The sequence below is a fragment of the Podarcis raffonei genome, chromosome 10 (genome assembly GCF_027172205.1).
Source record: "Podarcis raffonei isolate rPodRaf1 chromosome 10, rPodRaf1.pri, whole genome shotgun sequence".
NCBI lineage: Eukaryota > Metazoa > Chordata > Lepidosauria > Squamata > Lacertidae > Podarcis > Podarcis raffonei.
In genome coordinates, this window is record NC_070611.1 from 78,593,418 (window position 1) to 78,618,388 (window position 24,971).

General features: G+C 46.5%; 3 protein-coding genes and 1 pseudogene across 8 annotated transcripts in view; 3 read left to right on the forward strand and 1 right to left on the reverse strand.

The window, feature by feature from the left end:
• The window catches only part of LOC128422442 (zinc finger protein 665-like), a 352,200-nt gene that overhangs the window by 125,799 nt on the left and 201,430 nt on the right, over positions 1–24,971 (reverse strand). The window lies entirely within an intron of this gene.
• The window catches only part of LOC128422457 (zinc finger protein 135-like), a 135,779-nt gene that overhangs the window by 30,763 nt on the left and 80,045 nt on the right, over positions 1–24,971 (forward strand). Inside the window, exon 1 of one of the 2 annotated variants that reach the window (XM_053406506.1) lies at positions 3,535–3,674. The exons of the other annotated variant lie outside the window; for it this stretch is intronic. The gene's annotated coding sequence lies outside the window, so the exon portion shown is untranslated. Of the gene's footprint in view, positions 1–3,534; positions 3,675–24,971 lie in introns of those variants that run through there. 2 annotated transcript variants of the gene reach the window in all.
• The window catches only part of LOC128422455 (zinc finger protein 431-like), a 70,362-nt gene that overhangs the window by 18,477 nt on the left and 26,914 nt on the right, over positions 1–24,971 (forward strand). The window contains exon 2 of the mRNA XM_053406503.1: positions 4,888–5,302. Within this exon, the coding sequence (XP_053262478.1) occupies positions 5,038–5,302 (265 nt within the window). The 5' untranslated portion in view covers positions 4,888–5,037. The remainder of the gene's footprint in view (positions 1–4,887; positions 5,303–24,971) is intronic.
• Positions 13,577–20,919, forward strand: LOC128422445 (oocyte zinc finger protein XlCOF6-like; annotated as a pseudogene).

The following is a 24,971-nucleotide window of genomic DNA, read 5'->3' on the forward strand; positions in this document are numbered from 1 at the left end:
AACCCTTGGCAAGCCGAGCGCACCCAACTCACGCCTCTCCCTCTCTCGAGAGCCGGAGCATCACGCACCAATGGCATCCCGAGAAGGCGGAGCAGGAGAGGTTTATGGATTACTTCCGGCAAGGGATACATTCAGTTTTGGACAGCAGCTGAACGGCCCCCTAACAGCTGGCCCCTGAAGACGGGTCCTAAGAAATCTTCACTGGCTCCCGGTCCCTTCCGAGCACCATTCAAAGTGCCGGCACTGACCTTGAAAGCCCCAAATGGTCTCAGCCCAGTAGAAGGGAAGGAGCGTCTCCACGTCCATCGCTCAGCGCGGACACTGAGGTCCAGCTCCGAGGGCCTTCTTGTAGCAAGGATTTTAAGGTACCTGTGACCCACTCAAATCGTGTCCAAGAAGTGACAGACGCAGCAGTGGAGAAAAAGAAAGTGATATTTATTGCTAAGCAATAATTGACCCAGTGGAATCGTTTCCAGGGACTGGGCGTCTTAGCTCTAGCGCCCTGAGGCTTTATACCTGAGTACATACATCATAGATCATGACATAATCAAATACAATCGCACACGGCAGCAAAAATAAAACCAATGAGCGAATTCAAGCCTTGCCCCCTGATCATGTAAAGAGTTCCCTCCCAACTTCTGCTTTCTTCAGTCTGAACATTAGTCCGACCTTTCCCCTAATAAAAAGGAGAAAGGAACTGTATTCGGCCCTTACGCTCTCCTACGCAACATCTGCCAAACAGGGACATTTTGCGGTTAGCATCTTCCTGTTTTTAGCTGCTCAGGACCCTGTCTGGACAGGAGGAAAATGCCAGCACAGCAGATTTATTGCTTCCCCCCTTATGTTAGCGAGACATTGAAAAGAACAAGGGGAGAGAACTGGGGCAGAGTTCATTTTGGATTTTTCAAATCTAAGCATTTTGCCCTAAGCTTTGCAGAAGCCTTCATGATTCAAACATGGATTATATAAAAAGCATTACGTATAAGGATATATGGTTATATATGGTTATATATGGCTAACTAATTATATGGAAAGCATAAGGGTAAAATTCCTCCAGGTGGTCCTGCTTCATTCTGGCAGGTCCCTCATTGCGAGAAGTGAGGTTACAGAGGGCCTTCTCGGTTGTGGTGACTGCCCTGTGGAACACCCTCCCACCAGATGTCAAGGATATAAACCATTATACGGCCTCCATTGACGCCTGAAAGCAGCTCCGTATCGGGAAGCTTTTAATATTTCATGTTGGGTTATCTTTTCTTCTATTCTTTGGGAAGCTGCCCAGAGTGGCTGGAGCAATCCAGTTTGATGGGTGGGGTACAAAAAAAGTTGTTGTTGTTGTTCGACACCCAGCTTTTGATAGGGCTGCTTCGTTCTGTGCTTTTGGACTCCTAGGTGGGCTTATGGTTCTGGTGCTTGTGGATCTGATGGGATTTAATGTCATGCCATTATAAATGCACGGGGATAAGCGCATTTACAGAGACACAGTCTCACAAACCACCAAAACTCCGGCATGTAGCCGCAGGTGATACAATAGGAGCCTTTCTGCAAATGGCCTTTGCAACACAACTCACTGGGTGGTTACAAAGTATACACATTTGCCTCTTTGCAATGTAGCCCCGTTTCCTCAATGAATGCACCCATTTCTTGATGAAATGTAACTTCTGCCAGGAAAACCTGAGCTGAAATAGTAAGGAGAGCAAAACAGCAGCCCTGTCTGACCCCCGTCAGCCTCCAGACTCCCCCAGTCACGCGGCAGGAGATTCTTCCTGAGCCCCCCCCTCCGTGAGATGGGTATGACATCATGGATGATCCAGTGATGATCCATATGACCCATTGATGATCCACATGATCCAAGCAGACTGGGCCAAAGAGCAGGTCTCTAGGCCTGAATGAAACGGGTCTGCGGTGATGGATTCTGGAGTCAAGAAATCCGCCCTTTCCAGTGATCTCTCAGGCTGGCCAGGAAAAGGCAGGGAGCAGGAATCCTCAGGCATCCCGGTTGACAGACAGACTTGTCATGTTGCCCAAACACGAACTCGGAGTCTGATCTGATTTCCATGCAGAACTCATTTTGTGAATTCGCTGTTGGATTGTCGGGATCAGCCCCTCCCCCCTCTCCTGATCCCAGAAGGAAGACCGGGCGGGGGATTTCCTCTCCTCCTTCCCCCCCCCACCCGCTCAACACTTTCCCTCCCCTCCCGGCACATCCTCCTCTCACCCCGCCCACACAATCCCAGATCCCGCCCCCAATACATTGCTGCTCCTCCTCCTCCTCCTCCAATCCGGCTTCGCTCCGGAAATGAGGGGGGAGCCCCCCTCCCAACCTGCCTGCTTCTCCCGCAAGTGGAGCTTCCACTCCGGATTGCTGCTCTGCCCCGTAGATCTAGGGGGGGGGGCGCTTTCGGAAAGGGGAGGAGGATGGGAAGAGGAGGATCCCCGCCCAACGTGGATGTTGCAGGAAAGAAATGAGACTCGAGCGAGGACAAAGAGGTAAAGAGGTTGCGGGGGGGGGGTGGAGAGAGAAGAGGACCCAGAGACCCTGCCAGCTCCCCAGAGCGCCTTTCGTGGGCCCCGTCGGCAGGGCCTGGATCCCTGCACGCGTGCTGCGAAGGGGGTTTTTCTCGGCCCCTTAGGCGCCTTGACAGGGGCGGGCATGGGACCCCCACCCAGGGAGTCCCCATGAGGACCCCATCGCCCCGTGTCCCCCGCGCAGGCATCCCCGGAGCGCTGGGGGCTCCGCGCAGAGAGAGTTGGGCCACGAAAGGGTTAATCGGCAGGAGGGATAGAGACCCCCGCCCCTCCCCTGCTTGTCTTGGGGGGGCGCCTCCAGCTGGAGAGATGGGGGCGCAGGGTGTGGGGTGAGCAGAGCCAAGGGAGCCTCTGGATGCAGGGTAGACTCAGGAGAGAGGGAGGGGGTCAAGGAAGTGGGGGGAGGGAGGGGAGCATCCCTGGGACAGGGAAGGGCAGCATTGGCGGGGGGGGGGAGGGAGAGATAGGAAGGACAGTCTGGGTAGGGCGTCTCCATCATGACGCCCACGATGAATCTCCAGAGGTGCCGCCTTGACTTCTCCCTCCTGCCAGGAATGCCCCCCCCTCAAGGCGACCAGAGAGGGATCCCTGGAAAGTGGGGGGTCCAGACCCCCCACCCCTTCCTTCCTGCAGTCTCCATCCTCTTCCCACCCCATAAGCCCCCATAAGCCCCTGCCCTGTCCAGACAATGATTCTGCCCAGTCCATTCCTTGGTCCCCTGGAGAGGAGAGGAAATCCCGAGAGGAAGAGGGGAGGGGAGAGGCCTTCTCGGAAGTGACTCTTTGTTTCCACAATCCCACCCAGGAAGCAGCCAGAAACCTTTTCCTCTCTCTCAGGCTTCCATCTTTATTGTCTTTTCCACTGCCTGGTTCACTGAGGATGAGGATAATGTACACCTGTCCTCAGAAACGAGTGCAGAGTCCATGAAATAGAAGTTGCACCTCAAAACATTTCTGTTCCTCTTATTCTTTCTAGGCAATGTCAGAGTGACTGACAAGCTGAGATACAATCCTTCAGCATCCGACGACAACGACTACATGAATCTTCCTAGTCAAAGGACCCATTTTCATGATAGACAGTGCCTGTGGCTGGAGGCTCTACACACAGGATGTGCCTGTGCAGGCCAAAGACTGCCAGTATTAGCACAGGTGAGGTCTGTGACCTCCCCAAATTTACAGAATGTTTATGAATGAGATTTCCTGGGTGGGATTATAGTTTATGGCAACCCTGTGATTTTCTCCACCCATAACATTTTATGAGCTGATATAGCAGTATGAGCTCCAAAATAACTTTTAAAAACCCCACAAGACCATCATCATCATCATCGCATTTATACCCCCAGGCCTTAGTTTGCCTCCCCATGATCTATCCTCACCTGGTTTTGCCGGTCAGTTGAAGCGATTCCTGGGATTGTGGCCCCTGTTGCATGCTGACATCTTCTGGAAGCCACAGGTGAGAGCTGAGTGCAGGGTGGGGACCAATGATGGATAAATTACCCCATAAGGTGCATGACATGACCCCCACCAAAGGTACCCAGATATTTGAGACAGATAAGGAATAAATTCACGTCTCTGGAAATATCACATCAGGCCATCAATGAATCAACACTACATATTCAAGGATGAAGGGATAAGTACAGTTATCCCTTTGCCTTGAATATCCAGCTTTGTCAGTGCCAGATTAGGGTAGTCTTGTGTCAGAAGAGGGGCTTGAGATCAGGCAACACATCATCATTATAAAGAACCATTGGGATTCCCATTTGCCATCTTCTTTCCTTCTGCTTCTCCTGTTCTCTCAATGCAATGCGAGGCATGTAGAGGGAGGTCCATCTCCAAGAACAGGAGCTTCCCTGAGCACCCATTCAGCTGACCCCAAGCACCAAGCCTTGTCACTAATTCTCTGACTGACCCAGACCACAGTCCCTGGAAAAGATGTAGACCAGGGTCTCACATAATAGTCCACATGGACCTCCTGTGGCCAATGGGACTGTGCAGGTGATTCATAAACATCTAGAGGTGGATGGCGGATTATGATGCAGAGGATGGGGAATGTCCAAAGGAACGATGGAGCGGAGAAAGAGAGGACTGTTTCTTGGACAGAGAGCAGCTGCCTTTTCTGTGAGGAAACAATTGATTTGAAAAGGCTGTATTCCGAGATCATGCTGCTTTATTAACGATGATTGAGGATTATGAAAGGTGGTGATGCATTACTATCATTTGATGACATTGCTTTTTCATTTCCAAAAAATTGGGAACATGGGTAGGACATGGGAGAATGTAGGAGATGTTGAAATAAGAGAAGGGGCTAATGGCACTTGATGTGTTCTCTTTCCCTTTGTTCTCTTTCTTGTAACCCAAACAGGATTTCCTTTCCTCCCACTCTGAAGAAGGTGATGGAGAAGACATTCAGAATTCCAGGGGATGGGGCACCTTTCGTTTCATTAGGAATAGAAATTAAAATGTGTGAAATGTGGGATATGCTTCATTGAATGAGCACACATAGCTCACATCAATGACTCCAAGAGGGGAGAAAACATTTAAAGGTATGGAGAGTGGGAAAAGTTTCACTGATAGTAGAAAACTTAGAACACATCAGCGGACTCACATGGACAAGAAAGGATTCCAATGCAGGGAGTGTGGGAAGAACTTCAGTCTAAGAGGACTCCTCAATATACACCAGCGGACTCACACAGGGGAAAAACCATTTAAATGCATGGAGTGCGGAAAAAGCTTCCGTCAGAGTGGACACTTAAGTGCACATCTACGGACTCACACGGGTGAAAAACCTTTTAAATGCATGGAGTGTGGAAAAAGCTTCAGTCGGAGTGGACATTTAAGTTCACATCTACGGACTCACACGGGTGAAAAACCATATAAATGTATGGAGTGTGGAAAGAGCTACAGTAAGAGTGGACACCTCAGTAAACATCACCAGACTCACACAGGGGAGAAACCATATGAATGCAGGGAATGTGGGAAGAGCTTCAGTCAGAATGCAGACCTTAAATTACACCAGCGAACTCACACTGGTGAAAAACCATATAAATGTATGGAGTGTGGAAAGAGCTTCAGTCAGAGTGGACACCGCAATATGCATCAACGGACTCACACAGGGGAGAAACCATTTCAATGCATGGAGTGCGGAAAGAGCTTTAGTGAAAATGGAGCCCTTAGAATACATCAACGGACTCACACAGGGGGAAAACCATTTAAATGTATTGAGTGCGGAAAGAGCTTCAGTCAGAATGCAGACCTTAAAAAACATCAACGGATTCACACAGGGGAGAAACCATATAAATGTATGGAGTGTGGAAAGAGCTTCAGTCGGCTTGGAACCCTTAGAATACATCAACAGACTCACACAGGGGGAAAACCATTTAAATGCATTGAGTGTGGAAAGAGCTTCAGTCGAAATGGATACCTTAGAACACATCAACGGACTCACACAGGGGAGAAACCATTTAAATGCTTGGAATGCGGAAAGAGCTTCAGTTACGATTCAGGCCTTAGAAGACATCAACTGACTCACACAGGCAGGGGGGAAACCATTTAAATGTATGGCATGTGGAAGGAGCTTCAGTCAGAGTGGAACCCTTGATATACATCAACAAACTCACACAAAAGACAAACCACATAAACGTCAGGAAAGTATATTGAGGCTCAGTCCTTGTGGAAGTCCTACATCAACAGACTTATGGCCAGGAAGAACTTTAACAGTTGACACCCTACATACCATCAATAACTTTAAATGGAAGGATTGCAGAAAGTGCTTTAGCTATAATGTAATGTTTAAGAAACATGAAGGGACCTTCAAAGGGGAGAACCCATTTATATGTATGGAGTGAGGGACGTGTTCCTCTCAGAGTCCACTCTTCTTCACGGCAATGAACTCAGAGGAAATCTGTCTTCCTGCTTCAGGGCCAGCTGAGTGTTTCTCTTGTCATTTTCTCGTAGCTGGGTAATTCCCCTCTAATCTGCTCTGTGTCTGTGTCTCTCCCTCCTTCTGAGACCACTGGAAACGAAGGGGATGACTTTCCCCCCTCCAGCTCCTCTTCTGAGGAAAGATGATCGGCCTGAGAATGGATTCCCCCCTTAAGGTGAGGGACCTCAACGGAGTCCCTTCATTAGAAATGGACAGGACAGAAAGGGACAGAATATCTAGAAAAGGGAGACCACCGCATACATTTTTTCAAATGGTGGACAGCTTAAACCTAAGGGATGCATGGAGAGACAAAAATCCACTGGAGAAACAGTTCACACTCTTTTCAGAAGCCTAACAATCGTCAGGGAGAATTTATGCAATCTAGATCTCAAATAATTTAATAATAGAAATTTAAAAAAACAGAGATTCACCCAAGGACAATAACAGATCATAATCCAGTGATATTAGAATTAGAAAATAAAGAAAAGGGTAATAAAAGATGGCGATTAAATGAGAATTTATTAAACGATGAAAATCTGGTGATTAAAGCACAAGAATTGTTGAAATAATTCTTTGAAATCAATAAATCACAAAACACTGATATAAGAATAATTTGGGATGCCAGTAAAGCATTTCTTAGAGGCTTCTATATACAGCAAAATGCAGGGGAAAAGAGAGCTTATGAGAGGAACTTAGAGCAGTTAAGAGAAGAAATAGCGAGCAATGACAAAATACTAGCGAAGGAACCAAAAAATAAAAAGGTAGCACCAAAAATCAAGTTATTACAAACACAATTCTCGTAGTTGTTAAGCATTGAAATCCAAAATAACATAAGATGGATGAAACAGAGATCCTTTGAATTTGCAAATAGGCCCAGCAAAAAACTGGCATGGCAACTGAAGAAGAGACAGAGAGATTAATAGATAAAATCAAAGACGGCAAGAAAACGAGAAGAAATAAGTGTTTTATCAACCACTTCAAAAATTTATGTAATATAGGCAAGGAAACAGAAGAAGATATAAAAAATTATCTGCAGGGGAAAGACTTACCCAGAGTGGGAATAGAAAAAAATGCATATCTAAATGCCCCAGTTTCTATGATGGAAGTACAGGAGGCTATTTCCAAAGCGAAGTTGGGGAAGTCGCTGGGCCTGGATGCCCTTACTGCCTTGCATTTTTAAAAAATGGAGGAAGTAGTGGCTACTCCGCTGAAAGTACTCATAAATAAAATAATGGCGGAAGGAAGAATCCCGGAGTCATGGCAATTAGCACATATAACAGTAAACCCTAAACAAGACAAGAACAAAGAGAATATAAATAATGATAGACCAATATCTTTACTTAATAATGACTACAAGATATATGCGGACATATTGGCCCAGAGATTAAAAACAGTGTTGAACGAAGTCATTAGCCAAGATCAGACAGGATTCTTACCGGGAAGGAAGATGAGCAATAATGTGAGACTTGTGATTGATGCTATTGAATATCTTGACTGGAACCCAGGGAAGAAGGCTGCATCTGTTTTTGTGGGTGCTGAGAAAGCCTTCGATAAGGTATCCTGGAGGTTTGTGGAGAAGATAATTGAAAAGATGGAATTGGGAACAAGGATATCAACTGGATTAAGAGCAATTTATCAAGACCAAAAGGTAAATTTAATAATGAATGGGGAGATGACTGAATACTTTAAAATAGAAAGGGGGACAAGACAAGGGTGTCCCCTATCTCCCTTGTTATTTATTTTAATATTGGAGGTACTAAATCAAGTTATCAAGTCAGAGGAGGAGATTAGTGGTATAACACTAGGAAGAGTCGAATATAGAATAAGAGCATTTGCCGATGATATGATTGTAATGGTAGAAGAACCAACAGGAAGTATAAGCAAGTTGCTGAGAAAGATGGAGGAATTTGGCAAGGTGGCAGGATTTAGGATAAAGAAAGAAAAAACTAAGGTGGTGGTTAAGAATATGGACGAACAGAGCAAAAAGAATTTGGAGCAATGAAAAATATCAATTTGTTTGAAGATAATTATAATAAGACCTGGAAAGAAGTTAAAAATCAATTAGAGATTTGGTAAAGGTTAAAGTTATCAATAAGGAGGTGAATTTCAGTGATTAAAATGAATATCCTGCCAAAGTTAATGTTTCTTTTTCAAATGCTAACGATAATAGGCAAAGTTGATTGTTTTGAGAAATGGAGAAAATGATTTAAGATTTCGTTTACCAGAGGCTTTTCGTTAGGCCTAATATCTAATGACATCCCCAGAGAGAAGAAAAATGTATTCCTTTAGGCAACTGCAGCGGCCAGAATACTGATCGCAAAGAATTGGAAGGGGGAGAAAACTCATCATTATTAGAATGGCAAAACAAACTGCGAGTTTGTAGAAATGGGAAAATTGACGGCACTTATTAGAGGCCACTCAAATCAGAGAATAATCAAGGAGTGGGATGGTGTGAAGGAATACATGAAAAAACATTGTTCCGGAATTGAAATAGGAATAGATAATGGGTAAAACATGCAGGGGTAAGCAAGAAAAGAGCAATAGAATTAATTGAATAATTATTAAACTATAACAACACAACAAGATGGAAGAAGTAAAATACTGAGATCACACATGGGTGAAGGGGAGTGGGGGGCCTGTGGGAATCTATAATATTATTTATAATATAATTTTTTTAATTGTGTTTCATTTACATATAGCAAAAGGAAGCCTAGAGTGATTATGTATATTTTAATTTAGGTAATCTATGTAATAGGTTTAGGGACGCGGGTGGCGCTGTGGGTTAAACCACAGAGCATAGGACTTCCCGATCAGAAGGTCGGTGGTTTGAATCCCCGCGACAGGGTGAGCTCCCGTTGCTCGGTCCCTGCTCCTGCCAACCTAGCAGTTCAAAGGCACGTCAAAGTGCAAGCAGATAAATAGGTACTGCTCTGGCAGGAAGGTGAATGGCATTTCCGTGCACTGCTCTGGTTCACCAGAAGCGGCTTAGTCATGCTGGCCACATGACCCGGAAGCTATACGCCGGCTCCCTTGGCCAATAAAGTGAGATGAGCGCCGCAACCCCAGAGTCATCCACAGTTGGACCTAATGGTCAGGGGTCCCTTTTCCTTTACCTATGTAATAAGCTTATGTTAAAATACGAATATGGATTTTGAATTTGATGCTTGTACTTTGTTTCTTTTTGGGTTTGAGATTAAAAAAAGGAGGAGGAGTGGGGAAAAGGAGAATATTCAGCTTCAGACCATTCCCTGACAAAACACATTGCCCTGTGGCCTTCCTGCCTCTTTCCTCCCTTGCTCCCTTCTGCCGGTTTGTGTGCTTGACTTAGGTATCCTGCATGCTGTATTTTTTTACTGCTGAAACTGATTTGCTCTCATGAGCAAAGTTTTGTGCCTCACTGGGGACCCAGTGAGAACTGTATGCTTTGAAAGCTCAGTAAACTATTACTGAAGAAGTCCTGCTGCCTCTGTGTGTGTTTTTGACCTCAGTGTGGGACTTGCTCTGCACGTGGCCCCTACTCTGCTGCTACTTGGCTCATGGCCTGGAGTTGCTCTACTCAAGCATGCAAGACGGTGCGTCTGCATGTGACTGTGGTTTTTTGCACTGTTATGGAAATGACAAGTGGGACCCACATCTTTAAAGTTGTTGCAATGTTACAAATCATCAAACCTTTATTGGCATCACTTACAAACATTCAGAATAAGTAGGCCAGTGCGATCTCGTCGCCATTTCAACAGTACAGTCATTTGCCAAAGGGAAGAAGAGGCAAGCAATCTATTTCATCTCTCCAGCAAGGGCAGGATCCTGTAGCCTACTTTGGTGACAAAAAATCAAATAGAGGAACTTAGCTACTGTCTTGGGGAGCTCCTGGTCTCTCCCCTGGAATAAGAAGTGTACAACCTCCTTCTCTGGTTTCCAGGTTGGAATGCATAGGTGGTCTAAAAATTGTTGGCGGAGATCATCATAGATTTTACATTTAAGGGCCATGTGAGCTAGAGTTTCCACCAGGTGGGCATCGCATGGGCAGATCCTATCTCCTTCTGCCAAACCCACAAACCTGCCCCAAAGGAGGTAAGAAGGATTAGACTTGAACCTAGCCAGTGAAAAAGGCCTTTTTTCTTGCGGGTTAAACAAAAATTGTAAATAATTAAGGTTAAATTCCTGCGCCCAAGAGAGTCGAAAATAAAGAGGGGAACATGTTTTTTCCGCAGCTGAGATTAGTTCCTGGAGATCTGTGTCCCACAGCCTAGTTTTTAACATGGCCTTGGCTACTGGGAAAGCCATGATGACAATGTTGCAAATATTATGCCTGAATGTATCCTTTTGACTTGACAGCTCAGGGAAGATACCTAGCTTTATAAATTTGTAGAAAATCCATACTTTAACTGACTCTCCTCATTCCAACGCCATTTTGATCCTTAAAGAAAGGGGAATTTGGGCTCCACCTCCCTCTGTGAACCAAGAAGCAGAAAATCAGATCGGCAGTGTCAAGCGCTCATCCTACACTCGAGTAGGATCCTGGTAGAGACACATGCCCGACTGGCATGTTCTCTCCCTCCTGGTCATTCGTTTGGGAGCTTCAAAAGCTTCACAGCGACTGATGCCAACAGACATCGGCACACTTAGGGATCTGCAGAGTGTTTGCAGTTTGCGTAACAGAGCTCAGCAACTCAGCATTTTGGCTAATCTACTTTATTTACATATAAACACACACGGAGCACTGCAACATGGCTCCCTCTCTCTCTAGCATCAGACAGCAAAGAGAGAGAACAAAGGACAATAGTCTCACTTCACGGAACACAGGAACACCAACATCCTGTCTCCGTCACTTCCCACTTGGTGGAGTCAAAACATACACCGTCATGTGAAAGACAACAATCCCATGACTGCAATCACGGAGCAGGAATTCTAACAGGCAGCAGGAACAGGGCATCCCGGCATAATCCCCCAAGCGTAAGAGCACAGACACGGCCCCCCACCCAGGGAGTGACCAGGGGGGCAGCAAGAGACATCCGCAGAGGTAGTCGAGCAAGTCAGGTGTTCTGAAAGCCCATCTCCAGACCAGTCCTGAGGGCAAGGAGATGTCAAGAGTTTTATTGTTCTTCCGGTGATGGGGAGTTAAGAGGTGTTGGGGAAGGTGTCTGATAAAGAGACCTAATGTTGGACTTGTGTCACCCTTGTAGACCCCTCCCCCTTTGTGACATGCTAGTGATGTAGTGATGATGTCTCAGTGATGCTGCTCCAAGTGTATTCTGGGGGAAAGAGGGAAGTTTTAAAAGAGGGGGGTCACCCCTTACTCGGGGTTCTTACTCCTGTGGGGACCTGTTGCATAACAATAAGGATCATGATCTACTGACCGCTGTTTTGTTGGAGCTTCCTTCTTTTACTGACCACATGAACCCGTGGGGGAGCAGCACCCCGACGAGCTTGGCTGTTGAGTCGTCTGTCACCCCAGAATTTTTCATTACCAATAATGATCTTTTAAAATGTTTATATTTTTTGTTGTCTGCCACACTCCAAAAAATTTCACCATCTTTTCTATCCCCAGCTCTGCTATCTGTCTCTACTCATTTTTCTTCTGTTGTCTCATATTTTTACCAACAATTTTTATTCAATTTAACACCTGCGACTTGGCCAAATTGATTAATCTTGTTGAACACCGTTGGTATACTTTCCAGTGGGCTTCTACCATTATTACCAGGTTGTTTGCAAATGCCTTAAGTTCATATGATCTTCATCCCACTGTAATAATAATAATAATAATAATAATAATAATAATAATAATATTTATTTGTATCCCACCCTCCCTGGCCAAAGCCGGGCTCAGAGCGGCTAACAACAGGTAAAAATAGCCCAGTGTACAGAAAATTGCACAGTCAATTAATTTAAATACATTCTAGAATCAATTCAGAATCAAATTAATGGCAATCATCGGGTTAGGGTTCTATGAAGATTACTGAAGGAGAGGGGGGGTCGGACTGTGCATTGGCGAAAGGCCAGGCAGAACAGCTCCGTCTTGTAGGCCCTGCAAAAAGATATATTGATGATGCTGTGAGAACTCAATTCCCCGATATGGTGGGAAAGTTTTAAATGTCAATGTCGCCCCCTGCTCTGGGATCACTTGCTGTTGTTGAACCTGTTGCACAACACTAAAGAATCTCAGTCTACTGACTGCTGTTTTGCTCCAAATTGCTTTGCTGGAATTTCCTTCTTTTACTGACCGCACGGACCCGCAGGGGACTTGGACCCTGATGAGCTGAGCTGTTGAGTAGACTCTCAACCCAGAATTTTCCTTATCAAAACCTTTCTGCAAATGGCCTTTGCAACACAACTCCCTGGATGGTTACAAAGTAGACACATTTGCCTCTTTGCAACTGATGCTTTCGCTTAGCCCCGTTTCCTCAATGAATCCACCCATTTCTGGATGAAATAGAACTTCTGCCAGGAAAACCTGAGCTGAAATAGTAAGAAGAGCAAAACAGCAGCCCTGTCTGACCCCCGTCAGCCTCCAGACGCCCCCAGTCACGCGGCAGGAGATTCTTCCTGAGCCCCCCCCATCAGTGATGATCCAGATATGATCCATTGATGATCCACATGATCCAAGCAGACTTGTCCAAAGAGCAGATCTCTAGGCCTGAATGAAACGGGTCTGCGGTGATGGATTCTGGAGTCAAGAAATCCGCCCTTTCCAGTGATCTCTCCGGCTGGCCAGGAAAAGGCAGGGAGCAGGAATCGCCAGGCATCCCGACGGACAGACTTGTAACGTTGCCCAAACACGAACTCGGAGTCTGATCTGATTTCCATGCAGAACTCATTTTGTGACTTCGCTGTTGGATTGTCGGGATCAGCCCCTCCCCCCTCTCCTGATCCCAGAAGGAAGACCGGGCGGGGGATTTCCTCTCCTCCTTCCCCCCCACCCGCTCAACACTTTCCCTCCCCTCCCGGCACATCCTTCTCTCATCCCGCCCACACAATCCCAGATCCCGCCCCCAATACATTGCTGCTCCTCCTCCTCCTCCTCCAATCCGGCTTCGCTCCGGAAATGAGGGGGGAGCCCCCCTCCCAGCCTCCCTTCTTCTCCCGCAAGTGAAGCGTCCACTCCGGATCGCTGCTCTATCCCGTATATCTAGGGGGGGGGCGCTTTCGGAAAGGGAAGGAGGACGGGAAGAGGAGGATCCCCGCCCAACGTGGATGTTGCAGGAAAGGAAAGGAGAATCGGAGCGAGGACAAAGAGGTAAAGGGGTCGCGGGGGGCGGAGGGGGAGAAAAGGACCCAGAGACCCCGCCAGCTCCCCCGAGCGCCTTCCGTGGGGTCTGGATCCCGGCATGCCTGCTGCCAAGGGGCGGAGATGGGGCGCCCACCCACGAGGACTCCCTGGGGCGCGGAGAAGCGGGCCAGAAAGGGTTAAGGGGTGCGGGAGGCGCCTGGATAGAGACCCCCTGTCCCTCCCTTGCTCGTCTTGGGGGGCGATAGGGAAAGAGAGATGGGGGCGCATGGCGAGGGGTGAGCCAAGGGGGCCTCTGGGTGCAGGGGAGACCCCGGGAGAGAGGAAGGGGGTCGAGGAATGGGGGGAGGGAGGGGAGCATCCCTGGGTGAGAGAAGGGCAGCGGGGGGGCGGAGATAGGAAGACCAGTCTTGGGGGGGCGTCTCCATAGTGCCTTCCTCGGGGAATCTCCGGAGGGGCCGCCTTAGGTTCTCCCTCCCGCCCAGCAATCAACCCCCCCTTCAAGGCGACCAGAGAGGGATCCCTGGAAAGTGGGGGTCCTGTCCCCCCACCCCTTCCGTCCTACAAGCTCCATCCTCTTCCCACCCCATAAGCCCCTGCCCTGTCCAGACACAGCGATTCTGCCCAGTCCATTCCTTGGTCCCCTGGAGAGGAGAGGAAATCCCGAGAGGAAGAGGGGAGGGGAGAGGCCTTCTCAGAACCGGCTCTTTGTTTCCGCAATCCCACCCAGGAAGCAGCCAGAAACCTTTTCCTCTCTCTCAGGCTTCCATCTTTAATGTCTTTTCCACTGAGGGTGAGGATAATGTACACCTGTCATCAGAAACAGGGGTGCAGAGTCCATGGAATGGCTCTCAGGGCTGATAGAGAAGTTGCACCTCGAAAGCATTTCTGTTCCTCTTATTCTTTGTAGGCAATGTCAGAGTGACTGACAAGCTGAGATACAACCCATCAGCATCCGATGACAGCGACTGCATGAATCTTCCCAGTCAAAGGAGCCATTTTCATGATAGACAGTGCCTGGGGCTGGAGGCTCTACACACCGTGTGCCTGTGCAGGCCAAAGACTGCCAGTATTAGCACAGGTGAGGTGTGTGACCTCCCCAAATTTACAGACTGTATGTGAATGAGTTTGTGGGTGGGATTATAGTTTACGGCAACCCTGTGATTTTCTCCACCCATAACATTTCGTAAGCTAATATTGCAGTACGAATTCCAAATTAACTGCAAAAAATCACATGATAAAAATAATAGTGCAGTGGAACCTCGGGTTAAGAACTGAATTCATTCTGGAGGTCCATTCTTAACCTGAAACTGTTCTTAACCTGAGGTACCACTTTAGCTAATGGGGCCTCCTCCTGCCGCCGCGCAATTTCTGTTCTCATCTTGAAGCAAAGTTCTTAACAGAAGGCACTATTTCTGGGTTAGCAGAGTCTGTAATCTGAAGCGTCTGTAACACGAAGTACCACTGTAAAAGTTATAGTATTCGTCTTTTCCCCCAGCCACTCTGGGCAGCTTACAGTACATATAGGGAAAGGGAAAGGTAAAGGGACCCCTGACCATTAGGTACAGTCGTGGCTGAATCTGGGGTTGCAGCGCTCATCTCGCTTTATTGGTCAAGGCAGCCGGCGTGCAGCTTCTGGGTCATGTGGCTAGCATGACTACGCCGCTTCTGGCGAACCAGAGCAGTGCACAGAAACGCCGTTTACCTTCCCGCTGGAGTAGTACCTATTCGTCTACTTGCACTTTGATATGCTTTTGAACTGCTAGGTTGGCAGGAGCAGGGACTGAGCAACGGGAGCTCACCCCGTCGTGGGGATTTGAACTGCCGACCTTCTAATCGGCAGGTCGTAGGCTCTGTGGTTTAACCCACAATGCCACCCGCGTCCCTACAGTACATATACAAGACAGTAAAACACCCAACATTAAAAACCTCTTGAGACAGCTGTCTTCTAAATGTCAGATGGTTGCCTGTTTCCTTGCCCTCGGAAGGGAGGGCATTCCATGGGGCAGGAGGCCCTCTGCCTGGTTCCCTGGAACTTCACTTCTAACAGCAAGGGAACCAGCAGAAGACCCCCTGAGGCGGACCTCCCTGTCCGGACTGAACGATGGGGGTGAAGATGCTCCTTCAGGTCCACAGGGCCGAGGCTGTTGAGGGCTTGAAGTTGCAGATCTTGCTCCTCCATAATGATCGATGTATAGTTAGCAGAGTAGGAAAAAACACAGAGGCAGCAAAAAAGTAATTCAGCTGAGAAATTTATTACTGAAGACAGATAAGCATAACAGGACCCAAAAAATATCAAAAATGTAACTCACAGTAAAACCCTGACTTAGCATTCCAAAACAGCACTCAAGTAAGAAAGAGACAAGCAGAGTAGAGTAATATCAGAATATGAAGTGGGAGCAGGCACATTTCAATACTGTAATTCATATATAATTCAAGATCAGAGTAACCCTGGGACTAGATAACAAGCCTCCAAGTGGACGTGCCCCACCTGCCCTTCACGTTCCTCTTCCGCACAGGCAGAATCTGCCTTCTGGACTGTGGGATTCACGGTTGTTCTCCTCCTCTCCATCCACCAGGGCTTGACTTCAGGTGCAGCAGAATTCCCCAGCCCCCAAGGATTTGAGACCCATCAGCTTTCCTCACCTGGTTTAGCCGGCCGGTTGAAGCCGTTCCTTGAACCCCTGTTGCATGCTGACAGCTTCTGGAAGCCACAGGTGAGAGCTGAGTGCAGGGTGGGGATCAAGGGTGGAAAAATGACCCCAGAAGGTGCAGGACATGTCCCCCACCAAAGGAACTACTGCTTCCCAACACCCCATGACATCTAGATTCAGGTAGGGAGCCGTGTTGCTCTGACGCAGTTGAAATAAAAAATTAAAAAATAGTCCAGTAGCACCTATGATTGTCCTGAGTATAAGCTTCCGTGTGCATGCACACTTCTTCAGATACACTGAGACAGATGTCACCAGACCCTTGTATATCGTGGGAGTGTGTGGTGGGTTTTTTCCTCAGAAGGGTACTCCTACTACCATCTCCTACTACCCTTCACTATATGAAGAAGTGTGCATGCACACGAAAACTTATACCTAGAACAAACTTAGTTGGTCCCTAAGGTGCTGCTGCTGTTGTTGTTTTTTATTCGTTTAGTCGTGTCCGACTCTTCGTGACCCCATGGACCAGAGCACGCCCGGCACTCCTGTCTTCCAGTGCCTCCCGCAGTTTGGTCAAACTCATGCTGGTCGCTTCAAGAACACTGTCCCACCATCTCCTCCTCCGTCGTCCCCTTCTCCTTGGGCCCTCCATCTTTTCCAATATCAGGGTCTTTTCCAGGGAGTCTTCTCTTCTCATGAGGTGGCCAAAGTATTGGAGCCTCAGCTTCATGATCTGTCCTTCCAGTGAGCACTCAGGGCTGATTTCCTTCAGAATGGATACGTTTGATCTTCTTACAGTCCATGGGACTCTCAAGAGTCTTCTCTAGCACCAGAATTCAAAAGCATCAATTCTTTGGCGATCAGCCTTCTTTATGGTCCAGCTCTCACTTCCATACTTCACTACTGGGAAAACAATAGCTTGAACTATAAGGACCTTTGTTGGCAAGGTGATGTCTCTGCTTTTTAAGACACTGTCCAGGTTTGTCTCTTTTTTTTCTCCCAAGACACCTGGCTTGAGAGCAGTACATGTGAAAAGGATCTAGGAGTCTTGGTTGACCACAAACTTGACATGAGCCAACAGTGTGACGCGGCAGCTAAAAAAGCCAATGCAATGCTGGGCTGCATCAATAGGAGTATAGCATCTAGATCAAGGGAAGTAATAGTGCCACTGTATTCTGCTCTGGTCAGACCTCACCTGGAGTACTGTGTCCAGTTCTGGGCACCACAGTTCAAGAAGGACACTGACAAACTGGAAAGTGTCCAGAGGAGGGCAACCAAAATAGTCAAAGGCCTGGAAACGATGCCTTATGAGGAATGGCTAAGGGAGCTGGGCATGTTTAGCCTGGAGAAGAGGAGGTTAAGGGGTGATATGACAGCCGTGTTCAAATATATAAAAGGATGTCACATAGAGGAGGGAGAAAGGTTGTTTTCTGCTGCTCCAGAGAAGCAGACACGGAGCAATGGATCCAAACTGCAGGAAAGAAGATTCCACCTAAACATTAGGAAGAACTTCCTGACAGTAAGAGCTGTTTGACAGTGGAATTTGCTGCCAAGGAGTGTGGTGGAGTCTCCTTCTTTGGAGGTCTTTAAGCAGAGGCTTGACAACCATATGTCAGGAGAGCTCTGATGGTGTTTCCTGCTTGGCAGGGGGTTGGACTCGATGGCCCTTGTGGTCTCTTCCAACTCTATGATTCTATGATTCTATGAACTGTATCAGACCAATATGGCTACCTACCATTAACTACAGTTACCTCCTTGCCTTGAATATCCTGCTTTTCAGTACCAGATTAGGATAGTCCTCTGTCAGAAGACAAGCAGAGGATCAGGCAGCACACCATCATTATAAAGAACGATTGGGGTGGGTGTTTCCATCTGGGATTCCCATGTGCCAGCTGCTTTCCTTCTGCTTCTCCTGCTCTCTCCATGCAAAGTGAGGCATGTAGACAGAGGTCCATCTCCAAGAACAGGAGGTTCCCTGAGCACCCATTCAGCTGACCCCTAGTACCAAGCCTTGTCACTAGTTCTTTGACTGACCCAGACCACAGTCCCTGGAAGAGATGTAGGCCTGAGCCTTCCAAAATGGTCCATATGGAGCTCCTGAGGTCAGTGAGACTGTGCAGGTGATTCATGAAGATCTAGAGGTGGAAACGGGGGCAACCACTTGATTTGAAAGGCAGTCCCACAGGACAACAGTATTCCAAGATCATGCTGTGTTATAAAGATGATTGAGGATTATAAAAGGTTGCTGATGATTTACTATCATTAGACATGGGTAGGACATGGGAGAATGTAGGAGATGTTGAAATAAGAGAAGGTGCTAATGGCGGTTGATGTGCCCTTTTTTTCCTGTGTTCTCTTTCTTGAAACCCAAACAGGATTTCCTTTCTGCCCACTCTGAAAAAGGTGATGGAGAAGACAGAATTGCAGGGGACAGGACACCTTTTGTTTCATTAGGAATAGCCATTAAAATATGTGAAATGTGGAATATGCTTCACTGAACGAGCACACATAGTTCACATCAACGAACACAAAAAGGAAAGAACCCATTTAAAGGTATGGAGTGCGGAAAGAGCTTCTCTTTCAATGCAAAACTTAGAACACACCAGAGGACTCACAAAGAGAGAAAATCTTTTAAGTGCAGGGAGTGTGGGAAGAATTTCAGTCAGAGTGGAAACCTTAAATTGCACAAACGGACTCACACAGGGGAGAAACCATATAAATGTATTGAGTGTGGAAAGGACTTTAGTGATAGTGGAAGCCTTAGGAAACATCAACGGACTCACACAGGGGAGAAACCATTTGAATGCATGGAGTGTGGAAAGGACTTCAGTCAGAGTGGACACCTTAGAAATCATCAACGGACTCACACAGGGGAGAAACCCTATGAATGTATGGAGTGTGGAAAGAGCTTCACTCAGAGTGCAAGCCTTAGATCACATCAACGGACTCACACAGGGGAGAAACCATTTGAATGCATGGAGTGTGGAAAGGACTTTATTATGAGTTCACACCTTAGATCACATCAACGGACTCATACAGGGGAGAAACCATTTAAATGCATGGAGTGTGGAAAGGACTTTATTACAAGTTCACAACTTAGATCACATCAACGGACTCACACAGGGGAGAAACCCTATGAATGTATTGAGTGTGGAAAGAGCTTCAGTGATAATGGAAATCTTAGAAGACATCAACGGACTCACACAGGGGAGAAACCATTTAAATGCATGGAGTGTGGAAAGGACTTTATTACGAGTTCAAAACTTAGATCACATCAACGGACTCACACAGGGGAGAAACCACATAAATGTATAGAGTGTGGAAAGAGTTTCCGTTCTAATACAAGCCTTAAAACACATCAACGGACTCACACAGGGGAGAAACCCTATGAATGTATGGAGTGTGGAAAGAGCTTCACTCAGAGTGCAAGCCTTAGATCACATCAACGGACTCACACAGGGGAGAAACCATTTGAATGCATGGAGTGTGGAAAGGACTTTATTACGAGTTCACAACTTAGATCACATCAACGGACTCACACAGGGGAGAAACCATTTAAATGTATCGAGTGTGGAAAGAGTTTTAGTGATAGTGGAAGCCTTAGGAAACATCAACGGACTCATACAGGAGAGAAACCATTTACATGCATGGAGTGTGGAAAGAGCTTCAATCAGAGTGGAGAGCTTAGATCACACCAACAGACTCACACAGGGGAGAAACCATATAAATGTATGGAGTGTGGAAGGTGTTTTCGTGATAGTGGAAGCCTTCAATCACATCAACGGGCTCACACAGGGGAGAAACCATTTCAATGTATGGAGTGTGGAAAGTGTTTTCGTGATCGTGGAAGCCTTAGATCACATCAACGGGCTCACACAGGGGAGAAACCATTTAAATGTATCGAGTGTGGAAAGAGTTTTAGTGATAGTGGAAGCCTTAGGAAACATCAACGGACTCACACAGGGGAGAAGCCATTTGAATGCATGGAGTGTGGAAAGGACTTCAGTCAGAGTGGACACCTTAGAAATCATCAACGGACTCACACAGGGGAGAAACCATATAAATGTATGGAGTGTGGAAGGTGTTTTCGTGATAGTGGAAGCCTTCAATCACATCAACGGGCTCACACAGGGGAGAAACCATTTCAATGTATGGAGTGTGGAAAGTGTTTTCGCGATCGTGGAAGCCTTAGATCATATCAACGGGCTCACACAGGGGAGAAACCATTTCAATGTATGGAGTGTGGAAAGAGTTTTAGTGATAGTGGAAGCCTTAGATCACATCAACAGACTCACACAGGGGAGAAACCATATAAATGTATGGAGTGTGGAAAGAGTTTCCGTTGTAATACAAGCCTTAGATCACATCAACGGACACACAGGGGAGAAACCATTTCAATGTATGGAGTGTGAAAAGAGTTTTAGTAATAGTGGAAGCCTCAGAAGACATCAACAGACTCACACAGGGGTGAAACCATATAAATGTATGGAGTGTGGAAAGAGCTTCAGTCAGAATGCAGACCTTAAAAAACATCAACGGATTCACACAGGGGAGAAACCATTTAAATGTATCAAGTGTGGAAAGAGCTATAGTATTAGTGGAAGCCTTAGATACCATCAACAGACTCACACAGGGGAGAAACCATATAAATGTATAGAGTGTGGAAAGAGTTTCCATTGTAATACAAGCCTTAGAACACATCAACGGACACACACAGGGGAGAAACCATTTCAATGTATGGAGTGCGGAAAGACCTTTGGTGATAATGGAAAGCTTAGAACACATCAACGGACTCACACACGGAAGAAACCACTTCAATGTATGGAGTGTGAAAAGAGTTTTAGTAATAGTGGATGTCTTAGGAAACATCAACGGGCTCACACAGGGGAGAAACCATTTAAATGTATCGAGTGTGGAAAGAGTTTTAATGATAGTGGAAGCCTTAGGAAACATCAACGGACTCACACAGGGGAGAAGCCATTTGAATGCATGGAGTGTGGAAAGAGCTTCAGTCAGAGTGGAGAGCTTAGATCACATCAACGGACTCACACAGGGGAGAAACCATATGAATGTATGGAGTGTGGAAAGAGCTTCAGTCGGAGTGCACACCTTAGAAATCATCAACGGATTCACACAGGGGAGAAACCATATGATTGTATGGTGTGTGGAAAGAGCTTTAATGAAAGTGGAAGCCTTAGAAGACATCAACGGACTCACACAGGGGAGAAACCATTTCAATGTATGGAGTGTGAAATGAGTTTTAATGATAGTGGAAGCCTTAGACAACATCAACGGACTCACACAGGGGAGAAACCATTTCAATGCATGGAGTGTGGAAAGAGATTCAGTCAGAGTGGACACCTTAGACAACATCAACGGACTCATACAGGAGAGAAACCATTTCAATGTATGGATTGTGGAAATAGCTTCAGTCAGAGTGGACACCTTAGACAACATCAACGGACTCACACAGGGGAGAAACCGTTTCAGTGTATGGAGTGTGAAAAGAGTTTTAGTGATAGTGGAAGCCTTAGAAGACATCAACAGACTCACACAGGGGTGAAACCATATAAATGTATGGAATGTGGAAAAAGCTTCAGTCAGAATGCAGATCTTAAAAAACATCAACGGACTCACACAGGGGAGAAACCATATGAATGTATGGAGTGTGGAAAGAGCTTTAATGAAAGTGGAAGCCTTAGAAGACATCAACGGACTCACACAGGGGAGAAACCATTTAAATGCATGGAGTGTGGAAAGAGCTTCAGTCATAGTGGAGTCCTTAGATATCATCAACGGACTCACACAGGGGAGAAACCATTTAAATGCATGGAGTGTGGAAAGGACTTCAGTCAGAGTGGAACACTTAAAAAACATCAACAGACTCACACAGGGGAGAAACCGTATAAATGCATGGAGTGTGGAAAGAGCTTCAGTCAGAGTGCACACCTTAGAAATCATCAACGGACTCACACAGGGGAGAAACCATTTAAATTCATGGAGTTTGGAAAGAGCTTCAGTCATAGTGGAAACCTGAGAATACATCAACAGACTCACATAGGTAAGAAACTATTTAAATGCATTGAGTGTGGAAAGAGCTTTAGTGAAAATGAAAGCCTTAGGAAACATCAACGGACTCACACAGGAGAGAAACCATATAAATGTATGAAGTGCGGAAAGACCTTTGGTGATAATGGAAAGCTTAGATCACATCAACGGACACACACAGGGGAGAAACCATTTCAATGTATGGAGTGTGAAAAGAGTTCTTAGTAATAGTGGATGTCTTAGGAAACATCAACAGACTCACACAGGGGAGAAACCATTTCAATGTATAGAGTACAGTAACTACTTCACTCAGAGTGGAAATCTTAGAAAACATCAGCAGACACACAGGGGAGAAACCATTTAAACGTATGGACTGTGGAAGGAGCTTCAGTCAGAGTGGAACCCTTGATTTTTGTCAACAAACTCACACAAAAGACAAACCATATAAATATCAGGAAAGTAGATAGAGGTTCACTCTTAGTGGAAGTTCAGAATCAACAGATTTATGGACAGAAAGAACTTTAAGTTGAAACCCTTCAAACCATCAACAAACTCAGAGAGGAGAAGCAGTTTAAATGAAAAGATTGCAAAAAGTCCTTTATTTATAATGGAGTCTTTAAGGAACATCCAGGGACTCTCACATGGGAGAACCCATTTAGATGTATGGAGTGTGGGACGTCTTCCTCTCAGAGTCCACTCTGAGCAATGAACTCAGCAGGAAATCATTCCTAAAAGCATGAGGTATATGTGAAGTTCTGGTGTTTATATGTAAAACTGTCTAATAATGAAATAATGAAGGCAACATCTCACAATGGTGAGTATGAATTTAGATGAAAGTACCTTTGGTTTTTGCACCAAACTCTCTCACCCCCCACCGCATGATCTCCAAGCACTGCTTCTTCACCAGAATTTCATCGCTGCTTCCTGCCCTGCGCGTTCTGAAGAAAACTTGAAATTTCTCCCCAAGCCTAATTTCAAGAGAGCAAAGGAGGGGTTACAGGTACCAGGGAGGTCTCCTGGGGGGCCCACCTTCACTCATGAACCCCGGGACAATCTACTGCCATCAGCAAACTTTGCCCCCTCCCTGCTCCCTCCTAAGTCTAGATCATTTATGAACAAGTTGAAAAGCCGCAGGTCCCAATACTGATCTTGAGGGGACTCCGCTTTCTGCTTCTCTCCATTCAGAGAACTGTCCGTTTACTCTCTTGGTGTTTCAGAAGGAGGGCTGCCTCCAACTGGGGAGGCACATTTCTTCTAGGGGCGCATTTCTGGGGTCCCCACGGTGCCCCCCAGCCTGGCTCCACTCGGCCAGGGCAGCTGCATTTTGTTTCGCTGCAGGTGAGGCTGCCCCCTGCAATGTGGGGTCTTAAAGGAACTTCATGGGGGGGGGAATCAGCGAGAAGGAGCTTCTGGATCCTGTGCAGCCCCCTCCCCTGCCTGTGTTATGATGGGAACTGCTAAATATGTGTTATGATGAAATTCAGATTGGAAGGTGTCGAGGAAGTCTTCTAGCAATGTAAATATACCAGGGAATAAGAAGAAGAAAAATTCTTCTTTTATCTTTTGCATTTTTATTGTTGTTCATTTTTCATGTTGTGTAAAATGTAATCTTCTTTTCTGTGTTTATGTTTATGTATTATAAGAGCCTGGCGTGCTCTGGTCCATGGAGTCACGAAGAGTCGGACAGGACTAAACGACTAAACAACAACAAAATTACAAGAGAAAACCAATAAATATTTTTTGGGGGCGGGGGGAACCAGCACCTTCTAGCTTCGTCAGGGCAAGCATATTGTTAGGTGGGCGTGAGCTCCGTCTTCCTTGAGGCAAGTGTGCTTTGTGGCAGCTTTGCTTCATGAGAAGTCAAACAGCAATTTGGAGCTCAATATGCCAAGGAGCAAACCAAAATTCTTGGCGTCCTCAGTTTAGGGCTAAACTGCTGAAGACCCTGCAATAAAACCCTGCATATGTTTGCCCAGAAGTATGCCAGATGGATGCTAGTGTAGACTTTCCCCCCGCAAGTGTGCTTAGTAAACTCTGCAGTTCTGCAGCCGAATCCAAACACATAAATAATGTTGCAGTCCTGACCCTTGACTCCGCTTCTCTGGGTGTATTCTGCACGGGACTGAGCAGACGGGGGGAAGATGGCACTCCAAGTGTACCTAGGATTGACTCTTAAACATCTTCCATCCTGTTCTCTATCATCTTTCTACTTTCCCTTTAAATGCTGACAGTTATCTGGTATGGATAAAAGAGAACATGTTCCCGACAAGTGTGTGTGCATAAGTGCATGCGTAGGCTGGAATTTGAACTGCTGAGGCTGGGAGGTTTGCAAAAGAAAACAAGGTGCAGGATGTCCAATGGTAGCTGGCCAAGGGGATTGCTTGCATCTGAGACAGGAGAAACCAACTTCATATGAAGCATGAATAGGGCGCTGTGTTTTGCTCTGTAATCTTTTGACTCAGGCATGGTTCCACGCCACTCTCCCCCAGAGTCGCACACGGAAACGCCGTTTACCTTCCTGCTAGTAAGTGGTCCCTATTTATCTACTTGCAGCCAAGATGGTTGGCTGCCACCATTGGAGGGTGGAATGGAATGGGACA